Genomic DNA, 26,363 nt, shown 5'->3' with positions numbered 1-26,363 from the left:
TGTAAAAGTGTGAGTCTTGATCTTCAAGTCAGTAAAATTTTGAGTCTTGGTCTTATTGGTAGAACAATACTGAAGATGCTCAATAAAGATCAGCTCACTGGCCAGCCCACGGTGTCCAAGGTGCTGTCACCAGGCTCAGGCATCCCCTTCAGCCTTGTGCCCTGGCCCTCTCCCAGGGCACTGGCAACATCAGTCACACAGGCCTTCCTGCTGCAACCCCTTCACCTGCCTGTGTGCTGCTCCAGCTCTTGCCTGTGCTGGTCCCTCTTTCTAGAACACCTTTCTGGACATTTTACAGCTGGCAAATTCTTGCACATCCTTTCAGTTTCTGCTCATTTCTATTGCTAAAAGGTTTATCCAAAATCCCCCAGGCAGAGTGTGTGCTGTGCTTTGTGCACCTCCCCTGTCCTTTCAAAGAGGATTTGGGGCTGTCCTACACAGTCAGCTACTTACTCCATCCTCCCTGCTCTTCCGCTGCATTTACACACTGTCCTAATAGCTTCTTCAGGTGCCTCAGGTGCCACGGACAATGAATCCTCAGGAGCAATGGCCAGGCCTCACCCCTCTCTCTCCAGCACCTGATGCATGGTAGGCACTTCCAGTGTGCCGACAACTGACTGACTGTCCAGGAGATGGACCACCTCATTTTTCCTACGTCTACTGCATTACATACACATTTTATGAAATACACTAGAGACTTCTATTTAAACATCTTGACAAAAAAGGCATAAGCAACTAGTATTTTAAGTACAAGCTACGCTGCTTTGGCTACTACCTCCTGAAACTTATCAGCACATGCAGCAGCGGCACAGGCCATAAAAACTGTGTGGTGTCCTGTATCTTACACAGAAGACGTTTTATTATTCATACTGCAATGGTAAGACACTACACAATCTAAGTGCTCATGAAAAGGCTGAACATTAAAACTTTTTGGTTAGTATAATTATATTTAATTTTTAAGAAGCATTCCTTGAAAAAGACATTCACTAGGTCTTAAAGCAGAATTCAGGTGAAATTCATAGAAAACCATCTTTATGTGCATACAGTTTTCTAAATAGATAGTTATTCCTCTGTGTTTCAAAGGAAAAGGAATTAAGAGGTTACAATCACATCTGTGGTTTGGCACATCACAGCCTCTCACAAATGGGGCCTGGTTCCTGCCAGGGTCACTGTGAATGCACTCTCCCACAACCCCAGACACAACAGGATCTCTGTGGAAGAGGTCAGGAAAGGAGAGGCAGGCAGCCCCTTCTGATCAGCTGCTTTCTGGAATCCAAGTCCCGTTATGTCAGGCAGAGATGCGCCCGGACCATGGCGCAACAGTCCACGCACACAGGTCAGTTACATGAGGCCTGCCACGGTTACTGAGAGCCTTTGGGCCAGGGGGATAAGTGTGGAACACCATGTCTGACTGGAAAAGAAAGGTCTCTCCAGGAGCTGAGAAACTCCTGGCTATCATTAGCACTGTGCAAATGTTCAAGCATTCCCTGACACCTTGATCCTTTTCCCCGGTCTTTTCCTCATTAACTTCACTACATAGTGTGAACCACATGGATAATTCCTTCGAGGTTCTTTATTTCCCTCACTTCTACTATCCCTGCTCCACAAAGCCCATGACTGATCTTATAATCGGCCTTTCCAACTTCTGCACGTCCTTGCTGAGCAGTGATAGAGACCTGGGCTGTGTGGAGGTAAGTTGCTAAGCTGTCTTAGTTCTTACCTCCATGAGGGTTGGCAGACTTTGTTAGTTCCTTCGCCACGCCCCTCAGATGAGGTCCCAAAATGTTATTACTCTCCTCAGCCCTCCTACCTGACTGCCTTCTCAATCGTTCTCAGCAGAAAATCTCAACTCTTCTTCACAGAGAAAACAGATCATCAGACTCCATCCCTTGCAAGCTACTTTCCAGCTCTTTCCTTTGGCCAGTTTCTCCCAGGCCCCCTCACTTTACATGTGTGCCCTGGTCTCCTGCCACCTCACAATGAGCATCTTCCCTGTCCAAGGCCTGGCCCTCTGGCCTTGTGACTCCACATACCTCTGGACACCATGAACTGGATGTCCCATGAATATTTCAAACTCCACATGGAGAAGACAAAATTCAGCATTTCCCCTCTTCTTCGCCTGTTCCCATGTCTACATTTCCCACCTCTGTTAAGAGCAGCATTCTGCCCAAGTTAAATAAGCAAGGAAACAAATAATCACTCCTCCCTCAAAACCATCAAAGTCACAAACACCACACCCATGCCTCCCCACGCTCCTCACCCCTGCCCCCAGAATACAGCTGGGATTAACCTGTGATTTTTCACTCTCCTCTCTCTTCCGTCTACATCCAATCACTTCCCAAGCCTAGGTCTAACATTCTAACTCTCTCAAATGAGTGTTTTCCTCTCCTCCTTCCACTGTTCAAGTGTGGATATGTCTCTCTCCTTCTCTCAGGATAAAAACCAGTAACAATTCTTGAGTAGAAATTATTCTAGATAAGACTTATTTATTCTTCAGATTTCTGCATCTTCTTATTAATCTCTACTTAATGATAATTTGCAATTCCATTTATATTAGGCCACAGTCCCTTTGCCTTCCCAATAGTTAAGGAGCTGAATTTAGTAAATGGACTTTTGCATGTCCTGTAAATGAAGGAGGGCCTAGAGGGTTTAACGGGCCCAAGAGGTTTTTAGAAAAGCCTGGCCCCTCTATGTTCAGTGGCTAAGGTCACAGGTACTCAAGAGCTCCTCAGGGGGAAACTGGAGAAGGACCCTATTTCTGAGAAGACAGCAAAGGTAACAGTGGGAAGCTAAATTTGCTGTTTTCCCTGTCCTTTGCTTCTCCCTATTTCTTATGTGATATTGCCAGAATTGGGAAGAAACTGCAATTTGGAGTCACTAAAATGCTGCTTGTTCAGAATCTCCATTTGGCACTAGGCTGAAGACATTTATTGTCCTAGTTTTCCTGGGGTCTAGTTAGACATTACCACACTGGTAAACTCTCATAAGATTTTGGGAGCAAAGATCTCTGTTTGTGTTGGGGTAGTTACTCAGCGCCTCAAGAGCATGTGACTGGGGAAAGGGTCCTGGTACTGATGACAATTTTCCTGCCTCTGGCCTCACTAATCTTCAATCACACAGGTGCTAAGGTGATTTTCTATCTTGGTCAAAGGAGACCATATCACTTCCCTACTTACCCTCAAAATCCGAGCTCCTTCGCCTACCACTCCAGGCCTTTCTCTGTAACGTTATCCTTGGCTGTCTCTACAACTCACACCTCAGCAATTCCAAACTGCATACTGCTCCTTGAACGTTTCATGCTTTTTCTAGCCTCTTCCTGGAATGTCTTCCTTGCCCACTTTTGTCTACCTAGAAATTTTCTACTCAAAATGTGAAACACTGTTCAAAGCACAATTGGTGTGTGAAGGCTGCTTGGTCCTTGCAGAAGCTCCTCTCCCACTACCAGCCCAGGCAGATACAACCTCTCTTTCTCTTCTAACACCTCCTCACCTTTGGGGCACTTCTGTATCTGAAGACAGCCTGATGCATGGCAGGTGTTTCCTACCTGGCCACCTCCTCTGACTTCCCCAGGGCAAGACCAGAATCTGTCTCATCTTTACCTCTCTGGAATATGGCACACAGCTGGTACTCAATAAATACCAAGTGGATGAAGACTGATAAGTACTTTATGCAGCAGAAAAGGAAACGGGGTTTGAAGGATGCTAAGTCCTCTTAAGCATGCTTCACAGCCAGGACCAAAGTTGAGTCAGGGCAGAGCTTAAAAGCTGGCCATGGAGAAAAGGGACACTGATGATAAGATGCTGACTTTCTAAGCATTCTGGACCAGGTCTGAGTAGAGAGAAATCGATCATTTGGGTAAATACAACACTGCCCAAAGCAGCTGGGTGGGGGTACCAACAAGACTATAAAATCTTACATTAGCCTCAGAGAGCAGAAACATCTGCTAAAGCCACAGCGGGCAGGCTGGCCAAGTTCAGCAGCAGGTTAGCCAGGACAGCCCTGTGACCAACACAAAGGGCCACAGAGGGGAAGAATCAATCATTCAGGCAAGGAGGAGCAGGAAGGACTAGCAGTGATGTGGGAGCCAGATACTCACAAGCCAAGCCATAGGGGCTTCTCCACTACCTGGAGGGCTTGCAGGGCCTCTTCCACCCCTTTCAGCACAGGCCTTCGCTGGCTCCCCACCCACACTCCCTCACGCCCTCAGTGCCCATTGGCCATTCAGCCCATATCTGCAGTCTGAAAATTGGTAACTTTTCCCCTTTTCTCCAAGGACTTTGAGGTTTTAACAACAAGATACACTCAGCTAGCTCCCCACTTACACACTGAAATAACTTAAAGGAGACAGATGATTCACTTGCCAGCCAACATCTCTGTTTAAAGAGTTTCCTTTTCCATATCAACACTTCCATGAATTCAGAATTTGATCAACTCTTTGCTACACAGTTTGACATTAACAAAACATCAACACTCTGAAAACCTGCTGGTGTCAGAAAGAAACATCTTAAAACTCTTTGGACTCTGCATTAAGACAGGCTTCCAATCCCAATCTTTGATCTCTATTATAAAGCAGTACCAATAAAATAGCGTAGAGATTTATGGGCGAACTTTCACTTGAGCTGTTTCACACCTAAAATAACATGAATGCCTGGGCCAATAGGCAGAAAATTTAGGTTTAGGTTTCAACTGTTTAGATTTTCTTTTACTTTTAAAGCTTAATTTGCTTATTTCTAAATTATCTTAAACTTTGCAATTACATTATATTTAAATCCCAGAGAGGACGTTTGAGAGGCATGAACTGAGTAAATGTGGTGTCCTTCTGAGAAGGACAGGCCAAAGTTCAGGTGGACAGCTGTCCCCTGTTCTAACAGAACCATCAAAAAAATTTTTTCTGATATTTAAATGGACACTATTTAAATTTATTTTCCCACCTAAGTACAGCCTATTGTTAGTAAGATTAACCGAATGCTTATTACTGCGAGCAAAATCTCAACAAAATAATTTCATTTTAAAAGTCAGTGAGATGGTACTTGGACCTGAGACCTGTTACACTGTATACTGTCCTGTTCTATGGGTTAATCCCCCAATTAGAGTTTAGATAATGAGTTTAGATTGCAATTCTGGCATCAGTCACTTATAGATCTGAATGAAATCAGTGCCACATCCTCTGTAGATGGGAAACCAACTGGAACCCCAGATCCCCTTCCCCTGTGTGATGAAGCTGGGAGAAATGTTTGTGCCAAGCGAGAAAGCAGAGAATCTGGAGGATGAAAACGCAGCTCATCCAGCTTTTCAGAAGAGCTTTATAGGCAAAGTAAAGTGAAAACGGCAGAAAAGTTCCTGGACACAGTCCTTTAAGAAACAAAAACGAGTAGGAAGAAAGGTCAGAGCAGCGGTTCAAAGGAATCAGAGCACACAGCTGCTGCTGTCCAAGGTTGCGGGCCGGCGCCACTTGTGCCTGCCAAGCTGGAGGCAGTGCTGGGCAGCAGAGGCATGTGGGCCCTTCCTCCACCCAGCTCCCCACTTTCAGAACTCAGAAGCAGAGCCCCAACTCTGTAGTCCCACAGAGAAATTCCAGAACTGTGACAAACACAAAACCAAAGGAAACATGCTTAATTATTTAACCCAATTTGATTTTTTCATTTTCTGATTTTGAAAAGTAATTCCTAGTTATAAAAGAAGGATGCAGCAGCTGGTACATGGCCGTGGCTTCATGGCCATGGGGGTCAGGGAGGGATGTGCTCATGTGCTCATGAGGGATACCTGTGGGTCAGAAGTTTGTGCTGCATTCTCTTAAGCTGCCAATATCTGCCCAGAGCTTGGACACAGGTGTCACAGACATTGTGAGGGATGGGGGTCAAAGAGAAGTTCCTAAATATTGCATTTAGCCTTAAGCTAGCCACAAAGGTCAGGTAGGGATACAGTACGTTTGACACAAGCAAATGCTTCAAACAGAATTCCCCCACTCTGATGAGGACACAGCTAGCTATTCTCACTAATTGTTCACTGAAGGTGCTGGGTCTTTCAGGCATCACTGTGCATAGAGATTACCTATTGCCCATGGCACAGTTACCTGGAACTGGGTTTTGATGATCACACAGCTTCTGACTCAGAGTTTCCTGGCTCTGATCAACTCTGTCTTCCTCTCCATTCAGTATTTTCATTTCTGGGATGGCAGAAAACATGTACATGGTGGTTCTGATCACCTAATGTGAATAGTAGACAAAGCCGAACCTCTGAAAAAACCAGCTGTCAAATTCTCCTGGAGCAGGTAGAGCTAGGGTTTGCTCCAATATTCTAGGTTGCAGTGATCCAGAGAGTACTGTCCTGGGGTAGGGGAGAGGAGGTGCCAGGTCTTCCTAGGTAGGGCCTTCACATATTGAAGGCAGCCATGTTAGATGACAGCTCTGGCTTTCCTTTGGGACAAGAGAGCCCATCTAGGCTAGCTCCCTTTGTAGCAGGAGCAAAGTGTCTCAGACAGGGTGACTTCTACCACAGGGTTGAAGACATCACTGTCAACCGTTAGGCTCAGCTACACTGGGGGAACTAAACTTGGGCCACAGGCAACAGGATCTTCAGCCCCTAGAGGATATGGCTGCATTCAAAGCCTAGACTAGTCTCTTTCCTTTTGAGAGGTTGGTTTTCAGGGTGGACAAGTTGAAAACATTGGTAACATTTGGTAAATACCAGAAATCCTAGAAACTTTTGAGTTTTCCTAGATAGCTTCTGCTCCAGAAGTGCCATTACCTTTGTGGGCATCAAGTAGGCACTCTGCTAGAAGTGTAGCCTAGAAATTCTAGAATGTACCTGGATTAGTCCATTCTCATGCTGCTATAAAGAACTGCCCGAGACTGGGTAATTTACAAAGAAAAGAGGTTTAATTGACTCACAATTCCACGGGGCTGGGGAGGCCTCAGGAAACTTACAATCATGGTGGAAGGGGAAGCAAACATGCCCTTCTTCACATGGCAAAAGGAAGAAGTGCTGAGCAAAGGGGGAAAAGCCCTTATAAAATCACCAGCTCTCATGAGAACTATCATGAAAACAGTATGGGGGTAATCACCCCCTGATTCAATTACCTCCCACTGGGTCCTTCTCACAACACATGGGGATTATAGGAACTATAATTCAAGATGAGATTTGGGTGGGTACACAGCCAAACCATATCAGCACCCTTCTTAAGGCTGGCATGACAACTATGGTGTACAGTGGTCCAGGATGATACGTTAGGTCTTGGGATGCTGGAGGACTAGACAAGGTTGGGCTGGGGAAATAAATGATGATCCACTCATGTGACAACCTACCTGTCCAGGAGAGCTTCTGTACTTTTCGTGCTTGTGTATGTCTGGAATACTCAAAGGACAAATGACATTATGGATTATTGCACCTGGTAGAGTTATGTCTGGAAATCCACCTTCCACATGTCTGTCACATGTGCTGCTAGGTGTGGCTGAGGTGAGAGGTGTCCTAATCCTGTGCATCAGAGCACAAAGATAGGCATCTGTGGGAACCTTAGATGACAGCCATGTGAAAGCTGTGGTAGTTCTGAGAGAAGTGCATTCCACAGGGAAGAGGAGAAGGCCAAGAAACCCCTGACACAAGCTCATGTCTCTATCCTTAGAGGGCCTTGGTTTCAGGGTTGAACAGAGAACATACTACCAGAGCTGGGTAGACCTACAATCCTTGGGCTCCCAAGCCAATTCTCTATTTGGAATGTGGGTACAGCTCCTCTGTCTCTGTGTCTGAACACCCTCCTGTCCATGGGTATATTCACTGGGTATCCAGGGCAATGATGTAATGAGGAGGTAGTAGGTAGGAAGTGGTGCCACAGGCCATCCAGGAGGCAGAACTGACACGACATAGTCAGTGACACTATTCAGACCTCTAGCTGGGAAGAAAACAGGGCACAGGAGAACACTGGCTCTTAAAAAGATCCACGGCCTCCTTTATACTGGCAGGATGAGACTAGGCCTCCCCTATGGCCAGAGCCAGGCACGATAAGAGTTTGGGGTTGGTTTCACTGGGACCATAAGGTGGGGACATTTCCAGGGTGAGCAGTACCCCTAGTGGCCTGCCCTGACAGCATCTAGACAATATACCTACAAAAAGGCCAGTCCCTTCTTGGGAACAGCAGGAAATAAAGGTTTAAGAGGTGAGAAGCACAAGTTGTCAAGTACTTTTTTGGAATGATGTGAAGAAGGGAAGAGATACCAGAAAACTGAGAGAAGAGGAATGCTGTCTTGCAGACATGCCTCAATGCTTGTGCTGAGATTTGTATGTTAATCCATCTTTCCAGGGTCTCTCCAGGTTCCCTATACTGGTGGTTTCTTCAAACCTACAGGATGGCACCCCTCTAAATCATTCTTTATAGGGCAGGTAGCCGGGTGTATTTCCCCAGGAGTTAGAGAGGCAGTAGTTAAAGTACAGGGACCTACCAGGAAATCCACCTTCCTGCTGCTTGTAGGGGCATAGCTCAGAACCTGGCTTTTCCTTCTGTCAGCTATGTGAGTACACATGGGAGCTGCTGCCCAGAATGAGGCAGCAGAAAGAGTATCCTTTCCTTGGGCAATGACATTTGAAAGTTCCCAGAATGGAGGAGGCTTGGCACCTGAGCTAGTTTCTTGTTCCTGAGAGATGGGGCCAGACAAAGGGTATCCAGCTCCCAGAGTGCCTTGGTGTGTGAGGGTGGATGGAGGGGATCTTCCTCTGACTTTAGGGCAGTCAATGAGCAAATACCAGAATCAGGTCCTAGGGCATGGGCTTGGGAGGCAGGAAGGCTCAAGCTAGTATAGGTAGCAATCCCAAACTGGACTGCTGAATTTTAAAAAGCTGGAAAGGAAGTGGAAGTCCAGATATAGCCAAAGAAGGAAGATGAGCAAATGAGCAGAGGATCAGAGGAAGGAAGGAAGGAAGAGAAAGAAACCTGGCAGAATTCATGCACCACAGTGTAGAGGGCAGAACTCACTTAATTTTGGTCTCTTATTCACCCCTGTCTCTAAGTCTACTGCAGTGTCCACCAGATAATTGGTGCTCAACATATACTTGTTAAAGGAATGGATTCTCATGGTTACCTATTGGACATGCCAGGTACAGGTACACAGAATGGAGGGGATGTTTTGAGGTGAATCTGTCTAATCCTTTCATTTCATAGATGAGTCTAGGGAGGTCTGTAGACACTTAGTAACTAACCAGAAGTGGTACCATCAGGATGAGAAGAAAAAGCTCAAACTCCTCCTCCCCTTCGCTTTTCCATCTCGGATTTTTCCATAGCTATCTTGTAATGGGCAGGTCAGGACCAGACTGGCTTCCCCACCTTTAGAACAGGGTTTGAAAACAATTCCTTAAAGGGCCTACAGTAATAGGAAATCATCATGCCACTCTGCTGAAGTAGTGTGAAAGCAGCCACAGTATATGAACAAATGCATGTGGCTGAGTTCCAATAAAACCTTACAAAAACTAGTGGCTGGTGTGGGCTGAGTTTGCCAAGCCCTGCTGTAGAACAATCAGTTGAAAGCAGTATTTTGCCTCCTTTCTTTCTGAAACTGAGTATTTGTCAGTTACTTACATGGCAGGGCCATTCTGGGATAAGGCCTCAGATGAACACCTGTGTCTTCCTTTGGCTTCTCTTTCAGGAGAACATGCAATAACAGAGAGCACACACTTTTCCAGGGAAAGAAACAAATAAACACAGGAAGAAAAAAGAAACTAGAAATGGATTTTTACCTTTTGAACCAGGTAGACACTTGTGGCCCTCTCAGCAGCCACTTTATCCAGATCGGACCCCTCTGGAACAAAGTAACTGACGTCGGCAATGTGAACTCCCACTTCAAAGCTGCCTGTAAATGCATGAGAAGGACTATCAGGCTAGCATGCAAGGCCACAGCATTCCCTCCCAGGAGTCCTTTCCGAGAATGTATGTCACTCCCAGAGGCCACAGGACCTGCAGTGTAGGCTGACATGTTTTGCTTGCTTCCTTCTTTGGCCACTTACCCCTGTGACCCACACTACTGTCGCTTTCCCCATTGTACAGCAAAAGATGATGAAATTGTCCTTGTGAATAAACAAGATTAACCACTTCACAAAATGTTACCCAATTCTAAAGGCTTCTTATCTTTGAGTAAACATAAGAAGATATGGCTCATTCTCAATGATGAACAATCCTTTTAGGTCACTAGAAGTGAATTAATCCCCAAATCCTGCAGAGGCAGCCTCTGAAAGCTCTGCCCTTCCTTCCCATCGGCCATTGCCCTATTCACCCCACACCTGGTTGCCCTGCCTTGCCTCTGTGCCTCCCCATCAGGCCCTCCACATTTTTCTGTGATCTTTCTAAATGTGGGTCTGGTAAAGGGACTCTTAGCCTGTTATTCAAATCCTTGCAGGGTCACACCCCAAGCAACCTCAGCCCCATCCTTCACATGCTCTGCATGCAGCTGTCATGGGAAACCTCTTTTCATTCCCTGAACAGATCTTCCCTCAAGCCATTCAGATGTTGGCTTGGCTCATACTTTTTCCTATGCTTGGGATAGTCTCAACAGGGCATGCTTCCTACAGGGCATTCTTTGGAGTTTTTCTGCCCAATTTTGCCTATCAAAATCTTCCTGACTTTATTTGGGTCAACTGAAAGAGAATCCCAAAACAAGAAGAGATTCCTTTGCCCCTCCCTGCTGTTTCCTCCACCTGTCTGCCTCCCCTAACTCCCCATCCCCCACACATACACCCCTGTTCCCTCCACCTGCACTATAAAGCACCTGCTCCACATCTGTTGCTGTTTGCCACAGTCTTTCTTCAGAGCTCTCGTCACTACCAGATATCACAGCATATCTCTATCAGCTTGTGTGTTTGTTATATGCCTCTCTCCCTACCACGTAAACTCCAGCAAGTAAGGCCTTTTGTGTAATGTTCACTGTTGTACGCCCAGGGCCTGAAAGGGTGCCTGGCACATAATAGATCCTCAAGAAGTACTTGTTGAATGAATGAATCAATAGTCCTTTCCCTCTGGTAAAGGACCTCCCTTTTTTCCTTTTAGAACTGCTCCTTCCCTTCCTGGTGGAGATGTCTTTCAACAGGCCCTGTACTTCCTGCCAGTTTTACCAGAGTTGGTCAGAAGAACAAGGCTGTTAGAACTATACCTTAAGTGAGGGAGGGTAGTTAGGTTATCAACTTAAGATTTATTCTTGAATACCCTGTAGATAATCTGTCAAATAGTGTTATGTGAAAATAAAAATATACACATTCATATGTATGAGTATATATGTACATAAACATGTATGTGTGTATGAAAATGTACAAAATGAACAGATTACAAAAGAGTATACATGTAAAATAAGTATATAGGCTGGGCACAGTGGCTCATACCTGTCATCCCAGCAATTTGGGAAGTTGAGGTGGGCAGATCACTTGAGACCAGGAGTTTGAGACCAGCCTGGCCAACATGGCAAAACCCCATTTCTACAAAAAATACAAAAAGTAGCCAGGCATGGTGGCACACACCTGTAGTTCCAGCTACTCAGGAGGCTGAGGCAGGAGAATCGCTTGAACCTGGGAGGCAGAGGTTGCAGTGAGCTGAGATTGTGCCACTGTACTCCAGCCTGGGAGACAGACAGATCTCAAAAAAATAAAATAATAAAATAAATTAAGTATACAGTTTAAAGATACACAATGGGCAGACAGAAGCACATGGAAGATACAAGCATAATGCTAAATTTGCTTAAGTTGAACAATACACTTGATAAATTACATGAACTTCAGGAAAGACGGTCTGTCTCCTGAGATTCCAGGCACTAAGGACCATATAAACCTGGAGCTGCCAGGAAACATCTATGCTACATAATCATGCAAAAATAGAAAATAATAGTCTAAGAAAGAAAAGAAGAATTATGACCTCATTTGAACTTCAGGATCCAGCTGAGCCTGAAACTAGTCTACCTGTGAACTTGGCTATTAATGAGTGGATCAATTCCCTTTCCATTATGACTCACTGACAGAGTCCTGACTCATCCCCATGTTGGCTATGAAGGGCTTATTAAGACATTACTGTTTGCTCCTTTGGTGACCTGAATGATCCGTCCTAAGGCATCACATATTTTATCTGCAAATTGTGTAGCTATTTATTATCCTCCTATTCCTTCTTCACTGGGGGATAATTCTTCCCTCAGTTTTTAAAATGGAAAAATGCTTAAAACATGGGGTACTTGAAAAAGGGGTTCAGGCAAGGAAAAGAATTTAAGATTCCCTATTCTTCATCTGGTGTAACACTCAGAGGCCACCTTCCTACAGGGCATTCTTCAGGGTTTTTCTGCCCAATCCTATAGCTATAATACATAAAGGAATGACTTTACTTAAGAGATCCCAGCTGCTATGTGGTAACATAACAGATCTGTTTCCCACAGAGGAGAGGGCTGTCTGGAAAGCTGAGAGTAACCAGCATGACTCCAAGTTTAGCTGCCTCATTCTGACAGGCACGCAGCTGTGTCGCTGGGTCACTGGGAGCAGTGAAACCTGCCCGGCGATCGAGGAACTGAACTTTACGTGAATTCAGCCAAAAGTCTCAGACGGCTCAACTCCCAGTTTTGATATTTCAAGTATCTAAAACCAACACTTAGAGAAGGTAAAACAAAGTGTCTTCTTTTGAAGTCAGCATTATAATATATTGGCCTAACAGGTAAATATTGACTAAAGGACAAGAGAGAGGATTATTACATCATGATATAAGCCAGAATCTTAAATCCAGTTTCTGTGTTGTTACTACACATGAACTTTCTGTCCTTAGTCAAAATTGACAAACCGACAAAGAGTTCATTACAGGAGATAAAATATGAAAGAGGCCAATGAAAATATATTCAAGAGGCTTACATTTCACTCAGAATTCCCAGCAGAGCCTCTGAAACCAGCAAAGAGAAGCTCTCTTATTCTCTGCTTTGGATCTTTTTTTATGGAAACCCTAAGTAAATATTTTATTATATATGTTTACATAATGTGAACTTGCAGAACTCGAGAGGTAGTGGCCTTGAAATTTTTACTCTATGAAAGAGAAAATATAAATCCAAAAGTTACATAGCATACACTGCCAAAATGTTTAAGAAAAATTTGATATTTTAAAAGATACTGTCTTTCATATAAAAGCATTCTTTTAAAACATTTTTAAATTTAAAACTTTCTTCTGCCAGGGCTAAGATGAGTCTGTGTGTTTAAAGAGCAGTCAGAGCAGAGAGAGGACGGAGCCCCCGGTCAGCCGCGTCTGGCTCACTTTGCCCAGGGTCCACAAACTTAGATGAGTACAAACACTCCTTTGAATGAACTTGACAGGACATCAGAACAGTTCCATCCAATTAAAACACTAACAGATTATAAAGCAGAGTTTAGAAACCATCTCTTTGAAGCCAGCCTCCCAGCCAGTGCAGCCACTTCCCCACAGTGTCCCTGCCAGGTGGACCTGACATATCCTCAAGGGTAGGAAGTTGACATCTTCCTGAAGCCACCTGCTCTCTTTCTGAAGAGCTCTGTCTGGTAGAGGAAGTCCTTCCTCACATGGATCCTCTAGTTTATGCCCACAATAGATATCCGTGAGTGGGGATCCCTCCATTTAAGGAGCTCTCGGTCTAATGGGGTTCACAGATACACCCACGTGATGATTAAAGTGTACGGGAGGAAGTTGAACTGCAATCAGTGAGAACATTTGAAAGTGTTTTGTGATCCATAACAACTACCTAAGTGTAACGTGGACAGTGATGATCATAAAAATATAATAAAGATACCAGGAGTGACCATTTATGAAATGTCTCCTCTGTGCCAGGCAGGGGCTCCACACACAAGCTAGCTTTGACTACAACTTTGCAAATCGTTTTGCATAGATGAATTATCTGAGACACAGAGAACTTCTCAGTCACTATTCCAGTTACCTGGCTAAAAAGTGAGAAATCCCAGACTCAAATCCAGGTTGAGTTCAGAGCCTTTGCTCCTTTTATTACACTATCATTGCAACTCCAGGACAGGATGATACAACTCAATTTTTCATCTCAGTGGACCACAGCTCTCCCTATCTCTCATAACTCTGTGGAAGCCATGTTCTCGGCTTTGGATTCAGAAGTCCTGGCAGAGACTTTTCCCATCCATGTTCACAGCCACATTCCTGTCCCTGAAGGCTCTTTTGGTTCCCACTGTCAGTATCCTTAACTACCTGTAGCAGGGCCTGAATACAGAACAACCACTAAGCCATTAACTCCAGCTCTATTTAATCAGATGGAGCACTTTAAAATCTAAACCATTTCTCTCTAAATCTCTAGTTTATAGCCATTTTTAGTTGGTAGTACAGAGACTGTCTGAACTACTCAAGAGGCCTGTGCCAGGAAACTCTACCCTTACCAGCAATGAGATAAGAGCCTTCCAGACTTGGGTGACTTCATTCACTCTGACCCACTGCTGAGACTGCACAGTGGTTACAGTGGTGACAGAGACTTTTCTTGACATCAGCAGGAAACTCCTCACATAAAACAATACTATGTGCTGTAATAGATGTTTGTTCCCCCCAGTCTCCCCACCCCCTGCCAATTCATATGTTGAAATCTAATCCTCAGTGTGATGGCATCAGGAGGTGGACCTCTGGGAGGTGATTAGGCCACAGAGGTAGATCCCTCACAAATAGGATTAGTGCCTTATGAAAGGGACCCCAGAGAGTTCTCTCATCCTTTCTAACATGCGAGGACGCAACGAGAAGGTGCTGTTCCGTGAACCAGGAAGTGGGCCCTCACTAAACACTGGATTTGCCAGCATCTTGATCTTGGACTTCCCAGCCTCAAGGACTGTGAGGAATAAATCTGTTGTTTTATTTCTTTATGCCATCTAGACTACAGTATTCTGTTATAGCAGCCTGAACAGATAACCTCTGTGCACTAAATCCAAACCTTTGTAGGCCTGACCTTATAGCAGCATCTGAAGCTTGGTGAGTCTGCACCCTCCCCACCACCCCCACACCTTGAGACACTCCTCCTTAAGCTCTGGTCCCCACTCTGGGTGTCTAAGCTCCACGGCTGCTCCTCTTCAAGTTTCTCTGCCTCTCTGTATCCCTTGCGTGTGGCATGCCCAGCCTCCGTGCTCTGCCCCAGGCTGCCTTCTCTTCTAATTCCAACCCTTCACTCTGGATTGTCTGATCCACTTCCAGGGGTTCAAACCTCATTTCTGCGCTTTGGTCTTCTACCTATATGTCACCAGCCTAGACTTCTCTGAGCTCCAGATAGAGGTCTACAAACATCGACTGGGAATTGTCACTCATGGTCACATCACACTCATACCTCCAAAAGCCCCTACCCTCAGCAAAACCATTTCTCTACCCATGTTTCCTGTCCCAGGAAGTGGGCTCACCCCTCACTAAATCAAAAGTGATACCCATGTTTGCCTAAACCAAAAAGAAACCTGGGACTTTCTCAGGCCTGTGTTGACCAATCATTCTGTTCTACCTTCCATAGATCTCTCACATCTGCTCATATGTCTTCCTTCCCGCCACCGTCACCTTGGCCAAGACCATGGCTTCTTTTAAAAAATACCTAACAACCTCTTATTGCTCTCCCTGCCATTCCTCAAACCCATTTTCCATGGTGAAGACAGTGCCCTTTCCAAACACAAATCTACTGTTGCCTCACTGTCTACACCCTCCAGAGCCGCTGCTGTCCCGAGCATGCAGCCCAGACCTCACTTCCATGGCCTGCCTGGCCCGGCTTTTGCCCACCCCTCTCATCCTATGGACTTGTGTCTTCCACTCCTCCCCCGTACACCATCCTCCATCACTACTTCACAAGGAGCTGATACCAACCAAGCTGCTCATCATGTGGGTCTGCTCTGTGCATGCTTTGACTTTCCTGGCCTTTACCTATTAACGACAGCTACACCCCCATGACACTGTGATGGAACTCCTATGGGAACTCCCATGCTTGCACCCAAGGGGCTCCCACAGTTCTCTCTATTCTCTTCCTGGCAACTGCCACTGTCCTTCAAACTATCACCTAAAGTCATGTCTTCTGGCCTTCATCAGGCCTGCCCTGATGACCTAGACCAAGGCTCGATCCCCTTCTGTGTCTTCCTCAGCTTCTCAACTCTTCCACCCCCATTTACTGCATGCAGATCATGAACTACCTCCTAACTCTCTGTAATCAGCATGATGGGCAGAGAAAGGGCTGGGCCCACAGTGACTGAGATTACTGAATGAAAAAGAAAGCAACAAAAAATATAGGGCAGGCCTCCTGCTGCTCTGGGCTGAAAGGACTGTAAACCCTGCCTAACTGGCCATGCAGGCACTGAGCCTGCTCCATACCAGGTCTGCAAGAGAGCACCCAGCCTGTGCCTGCATACCTCAGGTGACTTAAAACTCACTGCTGTCTGGTGAAGCCCACTACATCCCATCCTCAGGTAAAGTGGCAATCAATTTTTTTATCTCTTTTAAAGTCAAAATATGTCTCTCTAGAGTTTCCAGTTACTGGCTCCAGTTCTGGCTCATGAGGGCGCCCAGAACAAGCCCATCTCCTCAGAGGACAGCAGTCTGGCTAAGAGAAAGGAGTGAGGCAGGACCAGGTGTTCTTGGGTAGCAGCAGTTTTGATGACTTAGACAGCTAGCCTATGGCCCCCGGGACGTCTCTCCTCAGGCTAAACACCCACATGGTTTGGCTTTCAGTTACCTCCTAATCTTCCTAATAACCACCTTCACTCACTCAATCAGCCGTGCAACAAGTACTTATTATGAAGCTTCTACTATGTACTAGTCCTTTTCTAGGCACTGGAGACATACAAGAAAACTGACAAAGTCCCTTCTCAAGTCAAGCTTCCAGTCTAGTGGGGAGAGAAAGGTAACAAGCAAACAGCAAATGACAAGATTACTTAGATAGTAAGAAGGACTTTGGAGAAAACAAAACAGAGAATGCCTGGAGCCTACTTTGGAGTTCGTCAGTAATGAAAAGGTCTCTCTGAGGAAACAGACTGAGACCTGTGGGTCTAGAAAAGACCATGTCGCATAATGGCATGGGAGAGAGCATTCCAGGCAGGAGAGCCAGAGCAAAGGATAGAGGTGGGTGCAACCTTGCTGTGTCTAAATAATAGAAAAATGCCTGGAAAGCAGAGAAGAACTGGAAACAGGGAGGCTAGTGAGGCCCTGAGGAGAGCTGCCCTGTTGGGTCAGGATGAGGCATTCTTTACTTCAGGTGCAATGGGAAACCACCGCAGGGTGTTAAGTGGAAAAGTAACTTGAATGTAGCATACTCACTTTCTCATTTTGCCACCTCACCCACTCAGCAGACCAAGGGTCTATTAATGCCATCTGCAGTCATACTGAACTGAAAACAAAGAGCCTGAAGACCACAACCTCTTAGGAATGGCACTGATAAGCAAACAAATCAATCACTTCGTTTAGTAATAAGTTTGATAAACAAAGGTAGATGATAAAAAGAAGTACAGCCTGCTAGACAGCCTGACAGATACAATAGATGTTGGATTTCCTGTCCCTCAGGTTGCTTTCCATCCAGCCTATGATGGGAACACAATGCTTTGGCTTGGGTCACCCTCTTGACCCTCTGACCAGTTTTCCCAACACAGGAGCCTCAACAGAGATACAAAACAGTATTTGGAAATTCAGAAAGGGTAATCCAATCAAGAGGGCTGAGAGGAAGGGATGTTCCACTGTCCAAACAGCACCAGTGAGGAAGGGCCTTACTTAGTGCAGCTCATGCAGCCAGGACATGGGCCCTGGCCTTAGCATGATCCTACTGAATTTTGGAGACAGACTCAACTGGGCTTGGATCACCTTGTGGCCACACAATAAACTCCACCTTTTACTTGGGATAAGCACATTCCCTCTAAGAAATACTGATTGGGTTGCTAGGTAAGAGGGACAACTCAAACACTGGCATCTTCCAGTTCCATGTGGTATTCGTTATGTAATCTCACACAAAAGCTGACCACCAGTATAGCAAGCCATGGCAGCACTCCATGGCCATGACGTGGAGAGGGTTTCAGAATATTTTATAAACTTAAGAGAAGTCAAAGTTAAAAAAAAATATCTGGGGTAAGTAAATCTGAATAAATGCAGGAACCCACCCTGAGGAGGGGCTAATATAGGATGATTTCTTCTTAGGTTTCCCTAAAGGTCAGGATTTGAAGAGTCTGGATTTTTTTCTTTTTTTTCCCCCTTTGCCATCCAGCAAGGGGTTAAAGAGGACCTCCAGTTGCAAACTCCTTAACTGGTGAGCTCATCTTCTGGAACTAAGCAGTTTCAAGAACCTTTTCCCTTCATTATGACTAAGGGCCCTATCAATCTGCAAGTACTCAACTAAACTGCCCACACAGCAATTTTTGTCATGTTCAATGTAATTCTCGGGAATCTAAGTTTAAATTTATATGAACAGCATGGATGAGGAACACCCAGGTAGTAAATTCCACTTTTCCTCTTCCAAATGACTTGAGCAATGGCCTTCTTCATTAATAGGAAAGAGAACAAGGAGCTGAAATTGTGAGGCTGGCGCACTCAACGTCTGGGAATTTCCAGGCATTTTAGCAGTGAGTGGGGAAAGCCCAGGCCAGTCGATCAAGGCTCAGACAGAGCACAGGCTCCAGAGAAGCTCTGAGAGCAGAAGGGCAGGCATTTGATCCTTCCTCAATGCCAAAAGACAGTGAAGTCCTAGTAACTGGGAAGAACCCTTGAAGGTCATTACAAAGTTAGCAGGTCAAAGTAATAAGGGCTGGGGTGCAGGTGGTTGGGAATGGAGGTGGGTTGAGAATGGAGCAGGACTGGCTATGGAATGAGGTATGCAGGTGCTAGGTGATGGAAACAACGGATTTCATTATACTCTTTTTTCTACTTTTGTGCATGTTCAAAATTCTTCAAAAAAAAAAAAAGAAGAAGCAGGACTAAAGACAAGAAAAGAAAAAAGCTTGAGAAGGACAAATCCAGTTAAGTAAAACTATCTCAAAGTTTTAAAACAACAACAAGCCAATAGAAGCCGAAGTTGAAGGTTACTGCTAAGAAAGAGCAGAATAAAAATGTCCTCACAGTGATGATCTTTAGAGGCAGCTGATACACGGATTGTTCCTTTTTCCATTACACACATTTGTAATGTTTTCAGTTTTTAACAGCTGGGAAAAGCAATAAGGATAAAAAGTATAAAATTTAAAAATGCAAGCCTAGCTTTAAAATGTCTGGAGAAAAATACATGAGGAAGGTGATAGAATTTCGAATTTTTCTTTTTGCTTAGATGTAAACTTTAATTTTTGTATCATTAAGTGTGTTACTTGGTAAACAGTCTTGGATTTTTAAAAATAAAACACACTAACAAAACACCATGTCCACCCCATCCACCTGCGTACCTCTTGACTTTCCAGCACACACCCAGAAACAGCACCACCAGCCAGTCTGAGCAGGAGGCAGTACATTGGTGCCAGCTTATTGGACAATTCTCCTGGTGGATTATGGTGACTAAAGCACTTTGCAAGTAAATTCTATAAAGGTGAACTCTGTAAAGAAAGTAGCAGGAACTGGGCATACTCCTTCTGAACAGGAAACAACTATTTTCATGACAGAAATGTGACTGAAGTATGTAGCAGGTTATGGCATTTGTTGTCATCTCTTTCATGGGCTTCAGCACGTACGGACAGCATGGGGACCTATGTCTGAGGCTGTGCAGGGAATGCGTGTGTGGAATCCCAGAAGAATGATTTCCCCCAGATCTAGGTCTGAAAACAGAATTGTAGCATATTTTCATTCATTTGTGGATTTTTTCTATTTTTAGTAAGTCCCAGCTAGGCTTGGTGGCTCAAGCCTATAATACCAGCACTTTAGGAGGCCCAACCAGGCAGATCGCTGGAGGTCCGGAGTTTGAGATGAGCCTGATCAACATGGAGAAACCGTCTCTACTAAAAATACAAAATTAACTGGGCATGGTGGCGCATGCCTATAATCCCAGCTAATCAGGAGGCTGAGGCAAGAGAATCACCTGAACCTGGGAGGCGGAGGTTACAGTGAGCCGAGATCATGTCATTGCACTCCAGCCTGGGCAACAAGAGGGAAACTCCATCTCAAAAAAAAAAAAGTCCCTCTATTAACAAGACATAATTACTAGTCTCTAATAGCCAAATACACAAGAGATATATAATTTTCAATTTTTAAAGAAATACAAAACAACTATCAACTATGTGTATTTAAATGCCTATAAACTAAATGTTAACTGTTATCACCCACTACTTAATCCAATCCCCAGCGTTCCTTACATCTAGGTAAAAATTCATATTTACCTAGAATTCTGAAAGGCAAAAGCTCATTGCTTTATATTCCAGTTACTAAAACCCTTAATGGCTTTTCTTTCATACTGGAGATACCTTTTGGGTTATTTTCTCACAATGCCCAATTAGCTCTTTTGGATCCAGTCACTCAGTTTCACTTATTGATTTCTTTGCATGAAAGGGAAACCATTTTCTGACTCCCCAAGACTTCACAAAAGTTAGTAAGAAAGTATACCCATAATTTATGCATGCTTGAGACTCCATCACACTGGCTGTCTCATAATAATGGCATATTGACTGCTTACTTTTTAAAGCACTTTGTTATATTAATTCATTTCCAATGCTATGATACGAATCTCTTTCTACAGGTAAAGAAACTGAGACCCAGGGAGGTCAGACACCTTGCATCAAGGTCTGGCTCCAAAACTGGAGCTCTTAACCACTGCATTATAGAGATTCGCCCCCTCAGCATCAGGTACTTGACAAACTCATACTTGCTTCTTTTTCAACACCTGTAGACTACAAGCACTCTCAATTTAATTTTAAATTAAAACATTCATTTTGCAGGACACGCATTTTAATAAGTAGAACAAACAAGAAGACATAACATGATTTTTAACATAACTGAAAGTAATTCCTTTACAGAGACAGTAACTTTGTTGAAATAAAAGCCTTGTCATGTAGTCTTTTAACTCCTGGTCACTTTCTATTTCTGAACTGTCCATTTATCAATTAGTTATAACTCAATTTCCTGTTTTTTTCGTTTTTGTTTTTTTTTTTTTTGAGACAGGGTCTTGCTTTGTCACCCAAATTGGAATGCAGTGGCACGACCATGGCCCACTGCAGCTTCCACCTCCCAGGGCTCACATGATCCTCCTACTTCAGCCTCCTGAGTAGCTGGGACTACAGGTATGCACCATCATGCTCAGCTAATTTTTTTATTCTTTGTAGAGACAGGGGTCTCACTATGTCGCCCAGGCTGGTCTCGAACTCCAGGGCCCAAGCAGTCCTCCCAAAATACTGCAATTACAGGTGTGAGCCACCCCACCTGGTCTTGAACGAGGTAAATGGCAAAGTCAGGATTCAAACATTGTCTGACTCCAGTAACAATGTGCTTACCTATCCTACCAAAGGACTATATGGTAGTATAGCCTTTTCCTAAGGGCTGACTGATGAGTCATGTTTTAATCATTACTACAGTTATCACTATCTCTTAACTTTTTATTTCATGACCGCTTTATTGAGATTTCATTAATATACCACACAGTTCGCTCAGTGTGCAACTGAATGGTTTTTAGTATATGCACAAAGTTGTACAACCACAACTACAATATATTTTAGAACATTTTCATCACCCCAAAAAGAAAGCCCTTATCTGTTTTCAGTCACTCCCTATTTCCTCCCAACCTTCCCAGTCACAGGCAACCACTAATCTACTTCTGGTCTCTATAGATGTACCTGTTTTGACATCTCATATTAATGGAATCATACAATGTCCTTTTACGGTTGTCTTCTTTCACCTAGTTTATTTTCAAGGTTCACCCCTGTTGTATCATGTACTTCATTTCTTTTTATGAATGAATAATATTCCATTATATGGATATATCATATTAATTTATCCATTTATTGGCTGACAGAAATTTGCACTGTTTCCATTTGTAAATCCTTCTTTTTTTTAATAATTTTTTTATTAAGGCATGAAATACATAAAGCATATCAACGTTAAGCATACAGTTCAATGAAATTTTATAAAGTAAATATACCTGAACCACCACCTAGTTCAAGAAATTGGACATATGCAGAATTCCGGAAGCCTTTCTCATACCTCCTCCCAGTCTGTACACTCACCAAAGATAATTACTTTTCTGACTTCTATAGTCATTGATCGGTTTTACGTTTCTTTGTATTTTACATAAATAGATTCATACAGCATGTATCTATTTTTTGTCTGGCTTCTTTTGCTCAACATAGCATTTCTGATATTTATCATGTTATGTTATGTTTTGAATTTGCTTCACCTGTTACTATATAATATTCCATTGTAAGAATAGACTCCAATTATTCATTCTATTGTTATCAGGCACTTGGATTGTTTTTGGTTTCGGGCTGTTATAAGTGATGGTGCTATGAACGTTCCTGTACATATATACTCCTTTCTATGGGGTATATACTTAAGACTAAAAGTGCTGGGCCATGAGTTATGAATCCACTCAACTTTAATACATGTTATACAATGGTTTCCCAAAGTAGTTGTGGCAAATTACACCCCTGCTAGCAGTATATGAGAGTTCTAATTGTTCCACACCCTCACTAACATTGCCAGCTTTAAAAACTTTTAGCTATTGTGGTGGGAATATAGTAATATCTTGTGGTTTTAATCTCCGCTTTCCCTCTGGACTTATGATGTTTTCATGTTTTTGACCATTGGCTATATTCTTTTATGAAGTGCCTGTTCAAGTCTTTGTGTATTTTTGAGAGGAGTCATGTGCTGATATTCTCCCATTCTGTGGCTTGCCTTTTCAACAATCTTTTTTTTTTTTTTTTTTTTTGAGACAGGTCTCACTCAGTTGCCCAGCCTGGAGTGCAGTGGCGTGATCTCAGCTCACTGCAACCTCTACCTCTCAGGTAAAGTGATTCCCGTGCCTCAGCCTCCACAGTAGCTGGGACTACAGGCGTGCACGACCATGCCCACCTAGTTTTTATATATTTAATAGAGAGGGGTTTTTACCATGTTGGCCAGGCTAGTCTCGAATTCCTGATCCGCCTGTGCCTTCCAAAGTGATGGGATTACAGGCATGAGCCACCACACCCTTTTAAACAATCTTAAGGATGTCTGTTGATGAAAAGATGTTCTTAATTTTAATGAAATCTAATTTATCAGTCTTTTCCTTTAAAGTTTATACTTTTTGTGCCCCACATAAAAAAATCTTTGCCTATATTAAGGTCATAAGGTTATTCTTCTTAAGTTATCTTTACAAGTGCTAATGTATTACCTTTCATACTCAGATCTATGAGCCACATGGAATTCTTTTTTTTTTTTTTTTTTTTTGAGACGGAGTTTCACTCTTGTTACCCAGGCTGGAGTGCAATGGCGCAATCTCGGCTCACCGCAACCTCCGCCTCCTGGGTTCAAGCAATTCTCCTGCCTCAGCCTCCTGAGTAGCTGGGACTACAGGCGTGCGTCACCATGCCCAGCTAATTTTTGTATTTTTAGTAGAGACGGGGTTTCACCATGTTGACCAGGATGGTCTCGATCTCTTGACCTCATGATCCACCTGCCTCGGCCTCCGAAAGTGCTGGGATTACAGGCATGAGCCCCTGCGCCCGGCCGGAATTCATTTTTATATGTGGTATAAAGTAGGGGTCAAAACCAATTTTTTCCCCATATGGATATCCAATTGATCTAGTACCATTTATTGATAAAACCACCCTTTTCTCACTACACGGTAGAGACATCTTGGCTAAAAACCAGGTGTGTGTGTGCAGGAGGGGATCTGTTTCTGTATTCCCTATTCTAGTCTTGCCTTGACTTCTGAGCAGCAGCTAAACATTTATTACTTCAGTGTAACCCTTACTATAATTCCACAGTAATATTTTTGGTCTCACTCTTGTCCAGACTGGAGGGCAGTGGCATGATCACGACTCACAGCAGCCTTGACCTCCTGGGCTAAAACGATCCCACCTCTCAGCTTCTCAAGTAACTGGGACTATAGACGTGCACCACCACATCCAGCTATTTGTTGTAATTTTTGTAGAGATGGGGTTTCACCATGTTCCCGAGGCTGACCAGCCTCAAACTCCTGGTCTCAAGCAATCCTCCCATCTCAGCCTTCCAAAGTGTTGGGATTATAGGCGTGAGCCACTGTGGGTCATGCAAATTTTAATCTTTCTAATTTTATATTAATAATAACCTTCAGTAAGCACTTACTTCTTGTCTAGTACCATTCTAAGTGCCAGGGATTATCTCATCTAATCTTCCCCATAATTCCGAGTTAGATATTATTATAACCCTTTTATAGGTCAGGGAACCTATAAAGATAAGAAGAGGTTAATTCTTTTCTCTGGAACACAGACTGTGTCCCTTCTCACTTTGTTGTTATACCAACTACTTTTGTGGAAAAGCATCAGAAGTATACGTGACTTTAGGCAACTACTGTAAATATCTTTAAAGCTAGGTTGTGTTTCTGCAACAATAGGCATCAATGAAGCTTAGCTCTTTTAGTTTTCCATATACTCAGTAATTTGGAACTGGAAGACACTTGAGAAATTGTCTAGTTCAAACCACCATTTTATAGCTGAAGAAAGAGAATCTCACAGAAATCACAGAAATGCCCAAATTTCCATGATGCAGTAAAGGCAAAGATGAGACGAGAACCCATTTCTCCTGCTCCTATTCCAGTGCTCTTTCTGGTATACCACAACTGTCTCTCATCACACAGTGAGTGTGTTGGATCACTGGGACCTCTAACTGGCTTCCAGGTTTACCTTGGTGCCAGATTCTTGAGGATGCCTGACTGGTGGGTGCCAAATTATCTTGGCTTTCAGGAGCAAGGAAACTGGAACCAATCGGCAGAGCTGGAAGCTGATGAACACACCACAGTCCAAATTCGGTTTAACAAGGTGCACTGAGACATCCATGAAAGAAGAGAATTTCCAAAGCCCAGACCCCACAGAAATAGAGCTAGCAAGATTTGAATGGAACATAGGAATAAGACTTAGAGGGGTGGAGCTGCCGCTCCACTTAATCTTTCCACTTAGATTCCGTGTCCTCAAAAAGGAACTCATTGGCAAGCATCCCAGAAGCCCACTTCCATGCCAGATCCCTCGCATGACTATTCAGTTATTTGGATTTTTTGAGTCAAGGTAAAATTCAGTAAAAAATGATCATACGACAAGCACAATTAAAATTGTTCACTCCCCAGCCGGGTGCAGTGGCTGACGCCTGTAATCCCACACTTTGGGAGACCGAGGCAGGTGGATTACCTGAGGTCAGGAGTTCAAGACAAGCCTGGCCAACATGGTGAAACTCTGTCTCTACTAAAAATACAAAAATTAGCTGGGCATGGTGGCAGGTGCCTGTAGTCCCAGCTACTTGCGAGACTGAGGTAGGAGAACCCCTTGAACCCGGGAGGTGGAGGTTGCAGTGAGCCGAGATTGTGCCACAGCACTCCAGCCTAGGTGACAGAGCAAGACTCCATCTAAAAACACACACACACACACACACACACACACACACACACACACAAACAAAAAAACTGTTCGCTCACCAATGCCTCAGATAAATGAAGAAGACATGCATTTCCTTATCAGTTGACAGATCTACAGAATTTCCCATTTCTCCTCCCAGGTTCATTATCAAGGGCTCTACTATGAAAATAAGATTTGACTGAGATCAAGTACTTGGGTTGCCTGGGATCTGCCGGAGTTGGAATGCCCTCTGACATAAAATACTGTAAGAGGAAAGAATTCAAAGTTTCAAAATGGGGTTTAGAAATGACTTCACAAAGCTGGGTGTGGTGGCTCACACCCGTAATCCCAGCACTGTGGGAGGCTGACACGGGCGGATCACCTGAGGTCAGGAGTTCCAGACCAGCCTATCAACATGGTAAAACCCCGTTTCTGCTAAAAATACAAAAATTAGCCAGGCAGAGTGGCATGTGCCTGTAATCCCAGATACTCGGGAGGCTGAGGAGGAAGAATTGCTTGAACCCACAAGGCAGAGAGGTTGCAGTGAGCAGAGATTGCACTACTGCACTCCAGCCTGGGTGACAGAGCAAGATGCTGTGTCAGAAAAAAAAGAAATGACTTCGCATGGAAGAGGAAGGTAAGAGGAATAGCGGTCAAAGTACTGGGCATCATGAAGATGTCAGAGACAAACCCAGAAGTGTATCTAAGCAGAAAATTACTCTGAAGTGGAATTTTTCTTTTCTTTTCTTTTTTTGAGACAGAGTTTCACTCGTCACCCAGGCTGGAGTGCAGTGGCGCGATCTTGGCTCACTGCAACCTCTGCTTCCCAGGTTCAACCGATTCTCCCACCTCAGACTCCCAAGTAGCTGGGATTAACAGGCACACACCACCACACCCGGCTAATTTTTGTATTTTTAGTAGAG

General features: G+C 44.0%; 1 protein-coding gene across 18 annotated transcripts in view; it reads right to left on the bottom strand.

The window, feature by feature from the left end:
• The window catches only part of DIS3L2 (DIS3 like 3'-5' exoribonuclease 2), a 385,922-nt gene that overhangs the window by 102,636 nt on the left and 256,923 nt on the right, over nucleotides 1-26,363 (bottom strand). For 17 of the 18 annotated variants that reach the window (XR_013519159.1, XR_004744905.3, XR_013519158.1 and 14 more), the window contains one exon: nucleotides 9,724-9,836. Coding sequence is in view for 13 of the 18 variants with exons in the window: in XM_054258039.2 (XP_054114014.1) it covers nucleotides 9,724-9,836 (113 nt within the window). In the remaining 5 variants the exon portion in view is untranslated. Of the gene's footprint in view, nucleotides 1-9,723; nucleotides 9,837-26,363 lie in introns of those variants that run through there. The other variant, XR_004744906.3, reaches the window with a different exon arrangement.

This window comes from Callithrix jacchus, chromosome 6 (assembly GCF_049354715.1).
Source record: "Callithrix jacchus isolate 240 chromosome 6, calJac240_pri, whole genome shotgun sequence".
NCBI classification, from domain to species: domain Eukaryota; kingdom Metazoa; phylum Chordata; class Mammalia; order Primates; family Cebidae; genus Callithrix; species Callithrix jacchus.
Note: the sequence above shows the minus strand (reverse complement) of the source record. Positions and strands in the feature narration are given on the sequence as shown.